This window comes from Carcharhinus amblyrhynchos, chromosome 3 (assembly GCF_965287045.1).
Source record: "Carcharhinus amblyrhynchos chromosome 3, sCarAmb.v2.hapA, whole genome shotgun sequence".
Lineage (NCBI taxonomy): Eukaryota > Metazoa > Chordata > Chondrichthyes > Carcharhiniformes > Carcharhinidae > Carcharhinus > Carcharhinus amblyrhynchos.
In genome coordinates, this window is record NC_137326.1 from 90,127,600 (window position 1) to 90,139,976 (window position 12,377).

Consider the following 12,377-nt stretch of genomic DNA (forward strand, 5'->3'; position numbering starts at 1 on the left):
TGTGTAAGGGAGTAGAGTGGATAAGGGGAGGGTAGGTAAATGAGTAGGCTGGGTAAGGGGTTATGATGGGTAAGGGAGGACAGTGGGTAAGTGAGTAGGATGGATAAGGGGAGGGTAGGTAAATGAGTAGGCTGGGTAAGGGGTTATGGTGGGTAAGGGAGTACAGTGGGTAAGTGGGTAGGATGGATAAGGGAAGGGTAGGTAAATGAGTAGGCTGGATAAGGGGTTATGGTGGGTAAGGGAGTACAGTGGGTAAGTGAGTAGTATGGGTAATTAAGTAGAACGGTTAAGGTAAGGAGATAGAATATAGCTGAGTGGGGTGGTGAGGTCAGGTTAAGTTGGGCTGGGGGTTCAGAGATAGTCAGGTGTTGGGAGCTACTCAGGTTGTGCCATGGTGAGTCGGAGGGTTGAGAGGGCAGTTGGGTGGTGGAGGCTAGTCAGACCAGTTTGGGGGAGTCAATAGGGGGTCAGGAGGTAGTTGCATGATAGGGGGTAGTCAGGTTGGATTGGGGGAAAGTCATGTCACGGGGTCAATTTGGGGTTACAGAGGATCAAAGGTGTGGTTGGAGCAAGCAGCTGGTCAGATCAGATTGGGGGGTGAGTTGTAGGGTTGGGGGAAATTCAAGGAAGGATTCGGAGAGTCGAGACGGGTCAATGTGAGTGATTGGGGGATCAGTTGTATAGTTGGGCTAGATTTTAATCTTATCATTTTCTGGATAACTATCTCGGTAAGTTAGTTGGAACGATCCAAATGTTTTGACTCTATCTCAAAGATTTTTTCAGAGGGTCCCAGGGAAGAACTAAATTGCCATCAGAAGGTCAAACTTCCTGGGCAATCCCTATAGAGACATGGCATTGGAACTTCTGAGAGATCCTGTAGCACATTTTTGGGGAGCATGTCGGTATCCGACTGCCAGGAGGCCAGAAGATCTGGGCCACAATGTTCCCTTTTTTTAAACCAGTTCTTAAACTGACCATATATTCCCTGCTGATCAGGAACCCACAATTCCAGCAGCACTACTTCAACAGCACTCATCCCATGCCAGAACGTGTGGAGGGAGGTCTGGAGATCTAAGTGACAGCTGCACCTTTCTTCCAGTAAGCCACCCCTCTTGAGTGCTGTCAGGACCTGAGAAAACCAACCCATGGAAATCTAGGTTGAAAAGATTTACTAAATGTCTTCTCATTGTTTTACAAAAAAAAGTGCTTCATAGCACATGCATCACTTTTTTTCAAGTCACCCACAGTCCTTAACAAAGCCTTTTACTTGGCTATGATTTAAAATGATAAGTAATAGAAGAAAAACCTATCCTATCTCTTGCTCAGTAATATGTACTTTATTATTGCCACTAAATCAAGAGCAAATGCGGCCTTAACTTTTACAAAGGTGATAAGCCATCTCAACACATTAGAGATTTGTTACACAAAAATCATGTAAATGTGTGACACATCAGTATGAGTTCTATTTTATTCCTTGAGCACTGCACACAAATGCAGAACCAGAACTGTTCAGGCAGTCCAAAATGACGCAGAAAGAATTCTTTCTTTACTTTATTATCTCTATTACCTTTGGGCTTCCACTTTGCTAGTACAAAGAAAATTATAGCGCAGGAACAGGCCCTTTGGCCCTCCAAGCCTCCACTGACCATGCTGCCCAATTGAACTAAACCCCCCTACCTTTCCAGGGACCATATCCCTCTATTCCCATTCTATTCATGTATTTGTCCAGATGCCCCTTAAAAGTCACTATCGTATCTGCTTCCAGTACCTCCCCTGGCAGCGAATTCCAGGCACCCACCTTCTTGCCTCGTAATCTCCTTTAAACCTTGCCCCTCGCACCTTAAACCTATGCCCCCAGTAATTGACTCTTCCACCCTGAGAAAAAGCTTCTGACTATCCACTCTGTCCATGCCTCTCATAATCTTGTAGACCTCTGTCAGGTTTCTCCTCAACCTCAGTTGTTCCAGTGAGAAAATGCATTTTAACAAAAAACAGGAAATGGCCTTTCTCTTTTTCCCAATAAGACTGTTAGATATTGTGTTCTTCCAGCGTTTACACTTCTGGTCTGTTGTATCTGCACGTTTTCTATTTTTTCTTTCCAATTTTTCTCTTCTTCTTGCATCTACACTTTTGTGGGCCTTTTGCCAAAGATTTTCTGGATTTTTTTTAATGTCCACTAAGATGACATTTTTATATCCAACTATTCCCCACTTCTAGATTAAGCAATTTGCTGTTTCTACTACCTACTTTGATTAACTTTTAAGAAGACACTTGAATTCTCAGTGACCAACTTAAATGAATTGCATAACACAGTTTTAACTTTTAAGACTTTTACTGCACCAAACAAACTAAAACTGACTTAGCCGGCAACTAGTACTCTAAGCTACAGAAAAGATAGCCTCCTTTCAGCTTTCTACCAATGGCCACCTGATCTCCACAGAATTGCAAATTTTACAGGAAGGAATCCATTCTACTCCTAGCTTCCCTTCTCCCCATTTCACTAAGCTGTAACATTGATCAAATACCATCTCTCTCAGCTTCTGGATGACTGACTTGGTTAACACGGGAATGGCAAGGAGACATGATGAGCAAGTCAAGAGTTACTCTGAGCAAGGTGTTAAATGTTCACACCTGAAACAAAAGCAAAAGCTGCTGGCTGACTGTGGAACAGCCTTTTATTTCCTCCCCTGAAACCTCCCTTTCCATCTCTACAAAATCTCAGAACACCAGGTTAAAGTCCAACAGGTTTATTTGGTAGCAAACGCCATTAGCTTTCGGGGCTTTGCTCCTTCATCAGGTGAGGGGGAAGTTCTGATCACAAACAGGGCATATAAAGACACACACTCAGTTTACAGAATACTGATTAGAATGTGAGTCTTTACAGCTAATCAAGTCTTAAAGGTGTAGACAATGTGAGTAGAGATAGCATTAAGCATAGGTTAAGAGGTGTGTGTTGTCTCCAGACAGGACATTAAATGAGATGTTGTAAGCCCAGGCAAGTCATGGGGGTTACAAATAGTGTGACTTGAATCCAAGATCCAGGTTGAGGCCATCCTCATGTGTGCAGAACTTGGCTATCAGTTTCTGCTCCGCAACTCTGCTGAATACAGGTAAACATTCACCAAAGCAGCATTCACAACATACGACAGTGTAGAGTATTATTACCTGCTCAGCAGAGTCGCTGAGCAGAAACTAATAGCCAAGTTCTGCACACATGAGGATGGCCTCAACCGGGCTCTTGGGGGCATGTCATACTATTTGTAACCCCCATGACTTGCTTGGGCTTGCAACATCTCACTTACTGTCCTGTCTGGAGACAACACATGTCTCTCTAACCTATGCTTAATGCTATCTCCACTCACATTGTCTGCACCTTTAAGACTTAATTAGCTGTAAAGACTCACATTCTAATCAGCATTCTGTAATCTGAGTGTGTGCCTTTATATGCTCTGTTTGTGGTCAGAACTCCCCACTCACCTGATGAAGGGGCAAAGCCCCGAAAGTTAATGGCGTTTGCTACCAAATAAACCTGCTGGACTTTAACCTGGTGTTGTGAGACTTCTTACTGTGTTTACCCCAGTCCAATGCCAGCATTTCCACATCAAAATCTCAGAGACAGCAAGTCAGCCCACAGTCATCCCCAGTTGCTCCTGCTCTGCATTTTGAACATTTTCTGTTTTGTTTAGGTTGCCAATATTTTCAATTCTTTAAAAGTCTTTTTACTGATTCAGTCTTTCAGCAGTTTCAGTTTTGACTGTGAAGCAGTGAATTGTTTTAGAGTGAAAACAGGCTGCAGATGTGCGATATTTCTAAAGCACTAAGTCCCAGTGGAATTGAAAGCAACAGAGGACTTCCCTAATCAAAGATAAAACATTATCGTCCTCACCAGATACCACAGACTATTTATGGATGCATACGTGACAAACCCTCTGTGAAAAGAAAACAGCTTTGGGGAAAATACTTTCTTGTAGACTGGTGTGACTTTGTGGCTTTTTTTTTAAGTATAAGTACTTCTGATGTCTTGTTAATCTAATTCTCCCAATAAATTTAACTTGTATATATTTTGAGCAGCTACATAGGAATAGGCGTAGGTCATTCAGTCCGTCAAGCTTTTTCTACCATTCAGTAAGATCATTGTTGACTTGTATCTAAGCTCCAATTATCCACCTTGACTCTATATCCCTTTGTAGGCATTTGGACTCAGTATAGAGTAAAAATATTTTTGTTGAAGAATGGCCCTATTGTCAAAAAGGACAAACATTAATTTAGAACACAAACTAACAGTGTTTATTGGACAATAAAGGTTGATACTTAACATTTTATCAGTTGAGGCATGGCATAATACACCAGTTTAACACATGTTGGTCTGCATTTCTCTTGGATCCTGGGACTTCTGGGATCTTCTTTTCTTGCTTTCTTGAACTTAGTCTTTTGACTCACTGGCCAGATTTTTCTGGCCATTTATGTCTCACCACCATTGCTGACAAAGATGGAGAATTTGGCTCTCAGCCAAATCGCCATTCACTGCAGCACGATCAGAGAATCCCGTTGGCGTGAATGGCTGGAGAATTCCACCCATTATATCTTTTGAAGTTTTAGCTTAGTCAACTCCAACAGATGTACACACCGCCTTGCAGTTTTTAGACTTCAACTCTAGTGGATCTTTTTTGCAACTCACAAGTTCCCAGTCTACCTGAACAGCTGAAGCTACACAATTGCCCCCTCTGTCTCTTAAGGCAATTACTTTAGTCCTGGAAATCCTGCCTATGCTAGGTCCACTGATTCTTAATACTGCGTTCTTGCAGCAAATATCAACCTGTGGCAATTACTTCAGTCACTAACTAAGCTTAATACTGGATTCTTACGGCTTCCACTCAGCCCTGTGGCAAATACCCAGATTGGCAATGTCCTATGTAAGTTGTAACTTCCTAACAAGTGTTGCTGCTAGCAAATGCCTTCAGACCATTCTTCTGACCAATCAGTTTTAAAGCTTTAACTTATGTTTACTGTTAAACTAGACATGCAAGACCTCAAAGGTGCAAACATCACCTAGCTATAACCTTGGTTCCATCTGCATGTTCTTTCTTAAAGCTACATTACAGTATTTGGTAGTTAAATGGATGCTAACCTCAAGACTTTCTTAACAAAATAATCCAAAATTCATGAATTACCCCACTGATACATACTAATTAGGATATTTTTTCACTAAGCTATGCACAGCTATGCGCTACTATGTACAGTACAATTTAATAATCTAAACTTTATTAATTGCACAAGTGTGTTAATGACGTGAATCCTAACACATTAATATAGCATCATAGAATCCCTATAGTGCGGAAGAAGGCCATTTGGCCTATTGGGTCTGCACTGACCTCAATCCCACCCAGGCCCTATCCCCATAACCCCAAATATTTACCCTTCTAATCCCCTGACACTAAGCGGCAATTTAGCTTGGCCATTCCATCTAACCTGCGCATCTTTAAAGTGTGGGAGGAAACCAGAGCACTCAGAAGAAACCTATGCAGACATGGGGAGAATGTGCAAACTCCTCACAGTCACCCCCTGCTGAGCTGGCAACTGCACCATCCTTTCCCCCTGCCCTGACTTGCAGGCCATTAATGTTTAGTGGCTACCACATGTAGATTATGCCTCCATTCTGTACATGGGCCAAATGTTTCTTCTTTATCAATGCCCTACTCTTCTCACATTTCACATCACTGGTAGCTCTTGGGTATCTGAAGGAGATAGATGTAGGGTAAGGTTGGGGTGAGAGATAGAGGGGAATGCAAGAGGTAAATGCTGACAGAATCTGCAGCTTGTAACTCAGGAGAGGCCACACATGGAGGATTGTGCACAGTTTTGGTCCCCTTATTTGAGGAAAGATGTAGTGGCATTGGAGGCAGCTCAGAGGAGGTTCACTAGATTGATTCCAGAGATGAGGGGCTTGTGATATGAAGAGTGATTGAACAATTTAGGCCTATACTCTCTGGAACTTAAAAGAATGAGGAGAGATCAAATGGAGCAGTACAAGATAATAAAAGATATGGATAAAGTAGATGTGGAGCAGTGCTTCTGTTGGTGGGGCATTCTAGGATGAGAGATCGTAGTCTTAGGATAAGGGGTAGCAAATTTATAACAGAGTTGAGGAGAAAGTACTTCTAAACGGTTGTGAACCTATAGAATGTGGTGGATATTGGGACCATGAGTAAATTTGAGGAGGAGTTAGACATTTTTAATTGGTAATGGGTTGAAGGGTTATGGGAGAAGACAGGAAAATGCGGATGAGGATCATATCTGCCATGATCGAATGGCAGAGTGGACTAGATGGGCCAAATGGACTATTTCTGCTCCTATATTTATGAACTTGAGAGATTGCACGAAAGGAGGAGTGTGAGCTGGTAGATGGTGGATTAAGTTGGGACATATTATTATCCTCCCTGCTTTCAGCTTACTACTGGCCATGACATCAGCCATGCCCACTGTAATTAATGCCAGTGTCAGCTCTTCCATTCCCAAGTTTTGCCAAATCAGTGCCTCATCCTGCAAGAGAGAGGAAAGCATGCCAATGGTGAATGTGTTTGGGTGACATGCCATTCATTGTTGAACGGTTGGCTGTGTGTGCAAACTGTGAGATGTGGAACTGCAGCAGTGCTAACTTCGTGAGGATGAAGTGAGATCAAGTGTTCAAGAATGGTCTCCAAATTGACATCATCAAGGATTGAGAAGCAATAGAAGTTCATTGATTAACTTCACTAGAGGTGAGCTGGCATCATACTTGTGAGTTGTCATGCCAACTATCCCCAAAAGAATATCTCTATGACCTGAATCCAACACCTTTTTGATAGGCTGAGATTAAAGGCTGCTGAATAGGTCGCTGGCTTGGGCACATTTATTGCCCATCTCCAATTGTCCTTAAGAAGGTGATGGTGTGCTGCCTTCTTGTAGTACAGCAATCCATGTGTTGTAGGATTACTCACATTGCTGTTAAGTGTCTGGTTAACCCAAAAGAAGCACAGTGCTAGTAGGGAGTAAGTTCCAGCTTTTTGAGACAGCTAAAGTTTGAGTTGATGTCTCAGGTAAGCGAAGATGGGTCAGTGAGCGGGGAAGGAAGGATGGACAATTGGGCTGCATCGTAGCTGAGATTAAAGGGATTGGAGTGGTGAATGTGGAGATAGTACAAGCGGTAGCTGGGAGAGCTTTAGATGAGCATAGGACCATTCATGCTTGTGAGAGCCATATTGTGTTGTGTCGGTTCAGTATCTGCTGAGTACATGCTGGGCCTGATTTTACCATTTTTATTCTAAGTGCTGAATCTGGGCGCGATTCAGATCAGACTTGGAAATCTGCTTTCAGGTGCCCCCATACACACTCAACCTGAAAAAAATCACGGGTCTGAATTGCGCTGTGGGCGGGGCTTATCGGGCTTGAAACGATCAGAGCTCTGAACTGCGCGTGCGCAATTAGAAAACAATTTGAAATAGCGTGCCCGTGTTAGATCGCTCCCGAGTCGCAAAAAGCAGAGAAAGCAGCCCGGGAGCGAAAGGCCGGAACAATGGCCTCCACAGTCATCACTGTCCCCCTTATCCAACCCCCCTCACTACCCAGACCTATCGCGACCCCCTGCCCCTTTCCCCCCACCGATTGCCTGCAGAGTGGTGGCGGACCCCCGCTCACTCCTTGCCGCTCCAGAGATCCATCTGGCTTCTCACCACCACCCTCCCACCCCCTTCCCCACCCTGTCACCAGTGAACAATCAGGTCTCCTCTCCCCCCAACGAGAGATACATCTTACCCGCCTCCCTCCACCCTTTCCCCCACTCGAAAATGATCTGGCCACACTCCCACCCCCCCACCCCCAGAGAATAATTTGGCCTTTCTCTCCCTCCACCCCCCCCGCCGAGAATGATCTGGCTTTACTCCCCCCTCCCCTCCACCAAAGGTACATCTGACCCGTCTCCCCCTGCCCCCCTCCCCACTGATCTGAGTCAGAGAGCCGTTGGAAGCTCTGAGCTCACCTCTTTAGCAGCTGGAGCACTCGTAACAGACTTTTACTTAGTATGTCTATTTCGGCAAGATTCCAGATTGGTGAATGTGGTGGTAAAGGGGGAAATGCTGATAATGTTGGGTGGGCAGTTCATTAATTCAATTTAAATGTATTTAAATCACCATTGCACCTATTTCGGGCACGAATCGGATTGCGGCTATTCCCGGGCCTTGGCAAAGTGGCCATCTGCATGGGTGTGGGCGCATATCGTGTTAATGGTCTCACGCCCGACTTTACCACATTTTCGCTCCCAAAAACGGGCGCGAGGCAATGGTAAAATCAGGCCTGCTGTGGCAGTCAAAAACATGTCTTGCAAGAATACTGTACCCTAATTTGAATAAACGATTCTGTCCTTTAAATGTTCCCAACTTGAGTTCTTCTAACCAGTGGACCCGCTGTATCTAATAAGGCAAGTCACGTTCTTCTAGTCTGTACGTGCTTCCTGTGAAACATCTCAGGAGCTCAGAAAATCAATAATGAAAATTTGGCTGTACAGCCAAATTTCTGGATTTTTATTAGCAAAGCACTTAGTCACTGCTTAGCTATTGTCATTACTATTGTTAAACATATCTTTATTGAATAACTAATGTAGATTGCAGGCAAGTTATCTACTCCAGTTTGTGTTCCTTTTATTGAAATGGACAAAAACATAATACCCTTCTCCTTGTGACCAGGAATGATCCCCTCATTGTTGGCCATGTTAACAGCCTTACTTGAGTCATTTAATGAAGTAAATTCTATCATTATATTGCTTGGTATTAATATAATTATTGGCTATTTGCTTTTTATTTGTCTTTATGGAAAAAAATTGCTGCTCCATGTTTTTAGATGCCAGCGTCTCAACGTGGAATTGTTATTTTCACTGTGTGTCACTTTGCTGTTTCATTCTCTTGTAAATGACACTAATTTGGTACGACAGAACTTAAATACTGTTGAAAAAAGAGATATGTTGCTGATGTTTTTCATCTTGCATTCATCAGGACAAACACAAGAATGCCAAATTTCAAACAATCAAAACAATTTGTACTGAGGAGGAAAGGCTGCTGATTGGTTGGCAAGTCAACTCTGATTGGTCAAGGCATTGCCATGGAGAAAACAATTGGGAACTGTTGGCTCCTTACGCGACTGGGAATTCAAAACAGAGAATGGGTCACTGTTTCGGAATGTATGTTGCTTTTAGCAAGTGAACGTGAGCCATGTTTCGGGGTTCACCAATTATTTTAAATCCTTAAACTTCAGATTGTGCTGGGAAGCAGGCAAAACATCTCTAAAATTTGAACAACAGGTTAATCAAGTTGTCTCATATTGCTACAATCCAGTGGCTATGGATTTTCCATCATCAGGATGCTGCTGTCAATCCAAAAAGATCTTCTGTCTATCACACAATAGAGCATGTCATGTTTGGATTTCAATGCTGGTGTGATGCCAGTAACATAGATCATACATTTCAGCAGCTAACTGATTGAAACAACCAGCATGTTTTTTTTCAGTTATTCCTAAAAGGCAAAGTGCAGACTGTACTCAACAAACATGCGTTTATAAAACCCAAAATTAACTTATGTTGTTGGACATGGTTCAGCTACAGGGCAGCACTTTCTGAACAATCATGAGTGCAGTAATAGACAAGCTCAAAATGTGGCTCATTTATACTTGCTATAAGTGAAATATATTAATACACACGGACCCATTCTTTGCAAACAAAGGAATGTATTTAAATCTTGAGCCTTTTTTGAATCAACCAGGTGCTTAGGGAGCCTATAGTTCACCAATGTTTCCTCCAAGGCAACACCGTAGCCACTCAGAGTCAACTTAATGACCAATCGTCTCCCTTTTCTCCTGTAGTATAATTTGATGTGATTTTTTTGGAATTGGCATTCTTGCATTTGTCCTGAGAGCAAGAAGTAAGGCATCAGCAACATGTCCCATTTTTACAGCAATGACAATAACTTGTTGTGGTGTATTCCTTTCTTTATTCCGAGTCTCAGCAATTCGAAATCACAAATTTAGTCAAAGGGCGAATTTTACTGACACGTTCACCTGAAGTTTGCACGATTCCGCCCCTGGCCAGTGGAGAATGCTGTTCTCCGTGCCTACCCCGCCCTGGAATCAGGATGGGCGTGCTGGTAATATTCTGGCCAAAGTTTTAGTTACGTATGTGATTTGTTGGAGAAGTATGCCATGCAGCACCAACTTAACCCATTGGCTGTGGATTTTAATGGAGGAGATGGTGGGTTGTAGGAAGGATTAAAATGAGGGCCTTGTAGTAAGTTTGCATTTTCATATAAACAATTTTTTATGCTACTGAATGATTGAAAGTCTGCACTTTTCTATTGTGTGACAGTATAAAGCATAAATATTATGTACACTGTTGTATTTGCAATGGTTTTAATTTATTTTTAGCATTGCTTCTGTTATGAAAGCTAAACTATTCCTCTCCCTGGTTAAAGATAACAGAAATATCTTAAATCTTTAGTTACATGAGTCAAAACTGACCCATAATTGTTCTTTAATTTTCTTACAGCGAAGAGAGAACTCCACTAAAGGACTTAAAAGGTAACTTTATGGCATTATTGTCATTTTTGACTTTTCTATCTATATTTGAAATGATTTGTTTTGTGTGGGGCTTGGCAGGAATTAAAGCTTAGAAAATATGTCAAATGGAAATATTGAAACTAGACAGTGTTTTCTATACAAAGTGCTGGGATGAATTTCAGCCTTCGTTTGTCATCAGAGGCAATGGTGACATTGGCAAAATATCCTGCAAGAATCAGAAAACACAATTCTCGCTGGCGAGATCACGTTTTCTGATTTTTCCACATCCTACACTGGTAAAGTAACGATACTTATGCACAGAAAGGTTGGGGACATCATTTAAGTACATTTTAATATGCTTCTGTGCCCCCTTCCCATCCCTGCTAGATGATCTCCCCCTTATCGAATATTCAAAATGTGGAATTGCCGGCATTGGACTGGGGGTAGATACAGTCAGAAATCTCACTATGCCAGGTTAATGTTCAACAAGTTTATTTGGTAGCACGAGCCTTCGGAGCGTTGCCCCTTCATCAGGTGAGTGAAGAGTTCAGTTCACAAATAGGGCAATATATAGACACAAACTCAATTATAAGGTAATGGTTGGAATGCGAGTCTTAACAGATAATCAAGTTTTTACAGGTGCGGACAATGTGAGTAGAGAGAGGGTTTAGCACAGGTTAAAGAGGTGTGAATTGTCTCCAGCCAGAACAGTTAGTGAGAATTTGCAAACCCATATAAGTCATGGGGATTACAGACAGTGTGGCATGAACCCAAGATTCCGGTTGAGGCCGTCCTCACGTGTGCGGAACTTGGCTATCAGTACGTGGCAGAACAAAGCGCGCAGAGGACGCTGAAAGTCTGCAAAGGGATATAGATAGTCTAAGTGAGTGGGCGAGGGTCGAGCGGATGGAGTACAATGTTGATAAATGTGAGGTCATTTGTCTTGGTAGGAATAACAGCAAAATGGAATATTATTTAAATGGTGAAAAAATGCAGCATGCCGCTGCGCAGAGGGACCTGGGTGTCCTTGTGCAGGAATCTCAAGGAGTTGGTTTGCAGGTGCAGCAGGTAGTTAAGAAGGCAAATGGAATTTTATCCTTCATTGCTAGAGGGATGGAGCTTAAAAACAGTGAGGTTATGAGGGAGCTGGTGAGGCCACACCTGGAGTAATGTGTACAGTTTTGGTCTCCTTACTTGAGAAAGGATACACTGGCACTGGTGGGGGTGCAGAGGAGATTCACTAGGTTGATTCCAGAGTTGAGAAGGTTGGCTTATGAGGAGAGACTGAGTAGGCTGGGACTATATTCATTGGAATTCAGAAGAATGGCGGGGGGGCGATCTTATAGAAACATATAAGATTATGAAGGGAATAAATTAGATAGAAACAGGAAAGTTGTTTCCACTGGCTGGTAAAACTAGAACCAGGTGGCATACCCTCAAAATAAGGGGAAGCAGATTTAGAAATGAGTTGAGGATGAACTTCTTCACACAAAGGACTGTGAATCTGTGGAATTCCCCGCCCAGTGAAGCAGTTGAGGCTACCTCATTGAATGTTTTTAAGGCAAGGATAAATACGTTTTTGAACAGTGAAGGAATTAAGGGTTATGGTGAGTGGGCGGGTAAATGGAGCTGAGTCCACAAAAAGATCAGCCATGATTTTATTGAATGGTGGAGCAGGTTCGAGGGTCTATTCCTGCTGTTAGTTCTTATGTTCTTATCAGACATACAACAACGCAGAATCTCTGACCAGAAACTGATAACCAAGTTCCACACACATGAGGATGGCCTCAACCGGGATTTTG

At 42.7% G+C, this 12,377-nt stretch overlaps 1 protein-coding gene across 3 annotated transcripts in view; it reads left to right on the plus strand.

Moving 5' to 3' along the window:
- The window catches only part of LOC145340918 (uncharacterized), a 104,428-nt gene that overhangs the window by 42,888 nt on the left and 49,163 nt on the right, over positions 1-12,377 (plus strand). For all 3 annotated transcript variants that reach the window (XM_080185494.1, XM_080185495.1, XM_080185493.1), the window contains exon 2: positions 10,565-10,596. In XM_080185494.1, the coding sequence (XP_080041620.1) occupies positions 10,565-10,596 (32 nt within the window). The remainder of the gene's footprint in view (positions 1-10,564; positions 10,597-12,377) is intronic.